The sequence below is a fragment of the Melampsora larici-populina genome (genome assembly GCF_000204055.1).
Source record: "Melampsora larici-populina 98AG31 unplaced genomic scaffold MELLAscaffold_119, whole genome shotgun sequence".
Classification (NCBI taxonomy): domain Eukaryota; kingdom Fungi; phylum Basidiomycota; class Pucciniomycetes; order Pucciniales; family Melampsoraceae; genus Melampsora; species Melampsora laricis-populina.
In genome coordinates this window covers 77,851-79,128 of record NW_006768883.1, presented here as the reverse complement: position 1 = coordinate 79,128, position 1,278 = coordinate 77,851, and the positions used below count along the sequence as shown (strand labels likewise).

The window sequence follows — 1,278 nt, the reverse complement described above, 5'->3', positions numbered from 1 at the left end:
GGGTTCCGCCGCATTGGTGACGCGTGACTGGTGTGCCCCTTGGTTGATCAGGCTGACGTAGAAATCGTAAAGCATCGCACTTCATCTTGTAAGTCTCATCAATCTTTTCGAAAGGTGTACCATGCAGGGTGAAGCATTCCGGACACAAAATCTGCGACTCCAACTTGATTTCAAGATTCAGCATTGTGTACAGCGTTGGGAGAGATAAGGGTAGGTCCTCCCAGTAAGCACGACCGGTATAATTGGCGTCTATAGTCGTTTGTTCGATTTGCAGCTTATTCATGTGAAGGGCAGTCTGGCTTGTTCTATGCTTGACCCCTTTGAGAATCGCACCATGCGCGACTTGTAGCATTCCAATGAGGCATGCTGGTCGCTGAAGATAGCCCTTCGGTATCTGATAGGCCGCCGTGGAGACGATCAGACAATCACCGAGCGTAGTGCTTCCATTTGTACCTCGAATCCTTTGCGAGCTACTTCGTCGTCCTTGCAAAGATGTCGACAAAGGTCCCTGGCTTCGACCCCTGGAGGATTCCGTGTTGATCTGATCCAAGTCCCCGGTACTCAGAGATCTTCGCCGCTATTGGAGTAGAAAAAATCGTCAATCAGGTAAGTAGTGAGATGATGAGACGTGGGGGTACTTGCCCCGATATTCGATGTCCTGTTGATAGACAAGTTATAGGAATTAGAGACCCCAAGAGTTTGCAAAGGAGTAGATTGGTTCTCGGTTGCGCGTGTTAAGCGGAGTCTTCGCAGTTTGGCTTCGTGGATGGCGCCGTTCTGCTGGTTTCTAGCTTTGCCTCGGTGAAAGCTTCCATCGAGCTGAAAGCTTTCAGAGCCGCATCCAAGCTCTTCACAGCAGCATATGTGCGGTGTCTTCATTTCACACGCTTGATGTCAATCGGTTCCAGAGCGATGGATGTATAGAGAATCTAAAGGCACCAGAACAAGTTTTTGATGTTTTCTAAATCGAGCTCGCTGGAATATTGGTGAAGTCTCTAAATGACCATCACGTGACTCCAATATAACATGCACGATGGAGTGTTTGTCTTACTTGCTCAACTCTCATATACTCCAGCCAGATGGTCAGCTATTTCAACGCAATTCCAGGAGAGAATTTCTGGCTCTTTTACTTGCTCAACTCTCACACCTTTCACATGTTCAGTCAGATACCCAGGTGTTTCACACGACCTCAGCAAGGAGCACACTTTCCTTGAAGAGTTGTCAACTCTAAAGCAGAGAACGTGGTAACCTTGTTTCTATAGTCATAGAGAGCAGTGA

The 1,278-nt window shown here is 47.7% G+C and overlaps 1 protein-coding gene across 1 annotated transcript in view; it reads right to left on the bottom strand.

Moving 5' to 3' along the window:
- Positions 1-57: 57 nt before the first annotated feature.
- Positions 58-1,278, bottom strand: part of MELLADRAFT_114176 (uncharacterized protein) — a gene marked incomplete at both ends in the record, with an annotated part of 2,309 nt that continues 1,088 nt past the window's right edge. The window contains one exon of the mRNA XM_007419012.1: positions 58-577. Coding sequence (XP_007419074.1) covers positions 58-577 — 520 coding nt within the window. The remainder of the gene's footprint in view (positions 578-1,278) is intronic.